The 5,397-nt window shown below is 34.5% G+C and overlaps 1 protein-coding gene across 1 annotated transcript; it reads left to right on the forward strand.

Annotated features, from left to right (window-relative positions):
* Nucleotides 1-553: 553 nt before the first annotated feature.
* Nucleotides 554-1,561, forward strand: LOC132108390 (olfactory receptor 52E8-like). The gene has a single exon (XM_059515098.1). It carries the CDS (start codon nt 584-586, stop codon nt 1,559-1,561), a length of 978 nt encoding a protein of 325 aa, XP_059371081.1. The 5' UTR covers nt 554-583.
* The last annotated feature ends 3,836 nt before the right edge of the window (nt 1,562-5,397 follow it).

Below are 5,397 nucleotides of genomic sequence, written 5' to 3' on the forward strand. Positions count from 1 at the left end.
ATTTTCTATGCACTTTTTGTTTTTTGTTTAATGTTTCTTGTTGCTAAAGTGGATATTAAAAAGAAAGAAAGAAAGAAACAAAACAAACAAACAAACAAACAAACAAAATATATATATATATATATATATATATATATATATATATATATATATATGTTGGATGTTCAGAGGAAGACACAGTTTCAACTGACCCTCCAAGCTACTGTATTGTCCAGAAAATGGATAACAGCTTGCAAGTGTTACATCAGTGTCAGTGTTACAACTGTCAGTCAGAATCTCAGGAGATTTTTGAAAAAATATATATATTTGAATTCAATGACAAGGATATCCAGTGTATAGAGTAAATGTGCAGTAGGACAGCATAATAGGTCTTTGTATTTACAGTTTAATTCAAAGTAGGTCACAGACAATGAAGTCACAGTCATTTTTTACTCTGACTTTGTAGGTTTATTTAATGTTATGAATTTATGCTATAGGTAATAGACAGTGTTGTGTATTCCTTGTATTTATACAAATGTATTTCTTATGTTTTTGTCGTCATTTCTATATTCAGCTTGGACAAAACACCAAACGCAAAGCTGCCATGAGTTCTGTAAGTCAAAGCTTTTCTGAAAATAACTCCATTGTTTATCCTGAATACTTTTTCATCATTGGACTTTCAGGTATACCATACAGCACTTATTACTATATTTTCTTATTTTTCATTTATATCTTTGCTGTAATTGAGAACTCTGTAGTCCTTTTTATTATAGCTGTTGACAGGAACCTGCACAGTCCAAAGTACATTGGTGTGTTTTACTTGGCCTTGGCTGACTTTGGTGAAACTAACGCACTGATTCCTAACATGATGAAGATTTTTGTTTTTGACTCACAGTACATCTCCTACAATGCTTGTTTGGCAAACATGTTTTTTGTTCACTTCTTTAGTACTATGCAGAGCCTCACTCTTGTTGTTCTGGCATATGATCGCTTCATTGCAATTTGTTTGCCATTAAGATATCACGCCATAGTGAATAATACTGTCATGACTGTAGTGTTTGTAGGATTATGGGTAATTAATGGTGGTGTGATTGCCTTTGTGGTGTCTTCGATCACGAGACTTTCATTCTGTAAATCCAATGCTGTACCTAGTTATTATTGTGATCATGGACCAGTGTATAGGTTGGCATGTAATGATGTTAGCATTAATAATTTCATGGCTAAACTCTGCACAGCTTTATATGTTGTAGCTCCATTGCTCGTTATAGTGCTTTCATATCTGGGAATTTTTCTTGCATTAAGTAAAATAACAACTTGGGAAAGACGTTTAAAAGCCCTGAAGACCTGTGTTTCTCACTTGTTGTTAGTGGGATCGTTTTTTCTCCCCATAATCTGCATATACACAACTGCATTCATGGTTTCTTTTACTCCCAATGCAAGGGTTATTAGCACATCTCTGGCATATGCTGTTCCACCAATGCTAAATCCCATTATTTATGTTTTAAATACATCTGAAATCAAAGACTTAATTAAAAAACACCTTAAAAAGAGATCAACACAAATTGAGAGTGTTTCAAACTAACTCTTTTCTTTATTAATGAAATTTTCGTGTAAAATAGATTTGTATTAAAATACATTAAAAATAGCAAATCTATGGATTAAGAAGAAATCTAGGCAGCATTTTACTCTATATATACTGGGTTATATACAATAAGGCTGTTCCACCGTGTATAAACGCTCTTATTTATTATTGTATTTTTGTATCTATTACATCTTATTTAATGTGCCTGTATTGTACTGTATGTATTCTTAATTACTAACCCAAAGACAAAACAAACAAAAACAAGCAAAATGCACAAGCAACTTGAATTGCTTTGTGTGAGCGATCATTACTATGCTGAAATATGTGCATATTTCATGTTACCCTTTCAAGTTTCATCCACCCAAATGCTGTTAATTGTTATGTTTTTTACATAATTCAAACAATATTGTTTTAGAATGAATTCCTGTTTGAACATGCAATCCAGTTGTACATTTTCATATGAGCATGGTGATCTGAGATATACGCTGGTAAGGCTGTTTTACTGTCTGTCTGTTGCAGTGTCGCACGTGGCATTTTTGTTTTGCTATCTCTGTCTTCATTTAACAACACAGAATAAAAACTGAACATGACCCAAGATATCAATTCATTTATGAAAACTTGAGGAATTTCACACAGAAAAATGTAAAAGTACTCTGTTTTCTTTGCTTACAATCCACAAATACTCAAAAATAGTCTATAATGTACAAATAAATATTTACCCATTTGTATTGGTGTTCTTCCTGTTGCCAGTAAAGCATAACTATAAAATAAGGTACAGTATAGTGTAGTCGTTATTAGTGTTGGGCAGTAAACACGTTACAATAATAATATTAGCCCCACATCTCGAGTAGTTAAACCAACTACTAACAATATTTCAGTGGTTATGTTGTTATCATCCATAAAATAGATTATTACAACTTTTAGTTTTGTTTGTCTCAACCAGTAATTATTGGGAGTAGGTACCACAATCCAATCATCCCCAGATTTGTTTTGTAATCATCATAACTCATTCAAGCAAGTTTTCTCAGTTTTTGCAGCAAACTAGCTTAGAAGACGGAAGAGCTGATATTAAGTGGTTTGAAATACTTCCATTTCCATACTTCCAATACTTTTGTCAGTAGAAAAGATAAAAAGAACATCATTGTCAAATTTAAATTGTTGCATGACCATATACTAGCATTACATGGTATGCTCACCCACACTGCTTTGATTTCAATTTAGATTTACAATTTACATTTGTGTAAATCAGTGGATTGCAGCCATTTCCACCACTCACTGTTAGAATATATTATATTAGATTCAACTTCATTTTCATTGCACATGTAAGGTGCAAGGCAACGAAATGCAGTTAGCATCTAACCAGAGCATCTAACCAGAAGTGCAATAAGCAGTAAGGATATACAGTGTCTACAATGCATGGACACACTAAAGCTGTACTACAGTTGCCACTGTCACTTAACATTAGGCTTAACATTAAATATGCTCCTGAGTCACTGTATTATATTGATAACATAAAAAAAATAATTGTGTGGCCTGATTTTAGACTAATGAACAAGATGTCTATCAAAACTAACCACAAAAACTAAAACGGTGGTCAGAACGTTGACTTCAACATACAAGTATTACAACATTTTTTTTCTGCAATCTCTCAAGAGACAAATAGGATATATTTGTATTACAAATTGCAGATGTCAATGATCTATACGACATTAAAGTATAAAGGTGAGCATTTGCAGTCGAGTAATTTCACTCGCCTTTCACTCACAAGTGTTAAGACAGTCATTGTTATTGTGTAAAACAGGTATACAGGTCCGGGATTCAAATATTATGGTGATAGTTAAAATAAAGGTATAATTTCAACTTTTGAAAATGGTTGTTAAAAGTTGACAATTTTATAAATATCATGAATTTTGCTTATATTTTCGTCGTAATTTCTACTTTCAGCTTGTTCAAAACACCAAATGCAGAGCTGCCATGAGGTCTTTAAGTGCAAGTTTTTTCCCAAATATTGTCATTGTTCATCCTGAATCATTTTTTATCGTTGGACTTAAAGGTATATCATACAGCACTTCTTACTATATTTTAATGTTTTTCATTAATGTTATTGCTCTATTTGGGAACTCTATAGTACTTCTCATTATTGCTCTTGAACGATGTCTGCACATTCTAAAGTATATTGGTGTAAAATTTGGCATCTTCCCAAATTTTCTCTCATTACCGGCACACAATGAATCCTGGGACTGCACTAAATTTCAAGGCTGCAACAGCCTTTGTTATGCCACTATAACAGAATGCATCCTTAAAGGATTAATTTTGCACAGAGACAGAACTCAGAAATGATTTGAGTTATTTCAAAGGTCCTTACAGCCTACAACAGCAAAATAACCAAAACCCACAACAACACTGGCCAAACAAATAATTATAGTAAAAAATATATATATAGTATAAAAACGACAGACTTTTTATGGATGGAAAGCATATACTCTATCTCTCCTGTTCTCTCTCCCTCACAGACACAAATATTGTACCAGTTTGCACACACACTAACATTTGCACAAGCAAACAAGCACGTATGACCCTGTCCACATTTATGGGAACGTTTAACCTCCTGCCCTCAAGGAGGATCTTCAGGAACTGTCCGGACAAGGACCTGTAGACTCAGGGACAGATTTTTCCCTACAGTTTACTGAATTGTGCTACCACTACCACTAAACACTCCTCACCCCTTTTCATCTCTACCTCTGGTTTTAAAAAAGAACTGTTACACTGATTATTACATGCAGTACTGTCTTTACATCCAGGATACTGAAATGATCCATTTGCATACTGGAATATTTTTAATGCACTTTTTTATCTCCATTGCACTAGTGTTTTGTACAGCTTAATCTATCACTTTATATACAGTATATTCTACATCCTATACCTATATTTGTAAATGATGTTCATCATAAGTTCATAGTTTCGGCTTATAGTGTACATACACTTCTTATATAATCCATCTGTATAGTATGTTCATAGTACACCTATGAATGCACCCATCATGCTGATAGTATTTAAAAATCTGTAAATTATGTCCATAGCACTTAGATGCTAACTGCATTTCATTGCCTTGTACCTTAAATGTGCAATGACAATAAAGTTGAATCTAATCTAATCTAATCATCATAATCTAAACGTGCACAAATCACCATACACTCAAAATGCACTTTTTTGGCTTACAATCCACCATTACACAAAAGTAGCCAATACTATACAGTAAATAATAATATCATGTGTTCAGTGTTTTAAGTAGTATGGACCTCTAGTGCTTCCAACAAAACAGTTATTATTGTGTTCAATGGCCAGTGTACAAATTAGCATGCAATGGCAATGGAAAATCTCAGCGTAGTCCTATACATTTTAGCACCATTGATCTTTAAAGTCCTTGTTACAAACACGCCAGGTTCCACCTCCACGCAATCACTACGCACACCGTCACCGGAATACTAAGCACATCCACCTGATCTTCATCACCACCCAATCACTTCAGCATCATAAAAACCACACACGCACCCTACCGATGTCCGGTCTCGTTCGGGACAAGGTCTTACCTATATGCTAACTCTAAGGACTAACTCTTCTTCTACTCGCCTCTCTCCAGCGATTCTCCGAAGATCCAGATCCCCAGTGTGTGTGTGTGTGGTTCACCTTCCTCCTCTGACGTCTTCACCCAGCCTGCATGGATCCATTCCTCACTCCACCCTACACTACCTGCTCCTCTGCTTGTGTCTGTTTAATAAACCATTCTGTCTGTTACTCCTCAGCCTCCCAAGTGATCCATAACAGAAGACCGGACC

This window comes from Carassius carassius, chromosome 28 (assembly GCF_963082965.1).
Source record: "Carassius carassius chromosome 28, fCarCar2.1, whole genome shotgun sequence".
In the NCBI taxonomy this organism is placed as follows: Eukaryota; Metazoa; Chordata; class Actinopteri; order Cypriniformes; family Cyprinidae; genus Carassius; species Carassius carassius.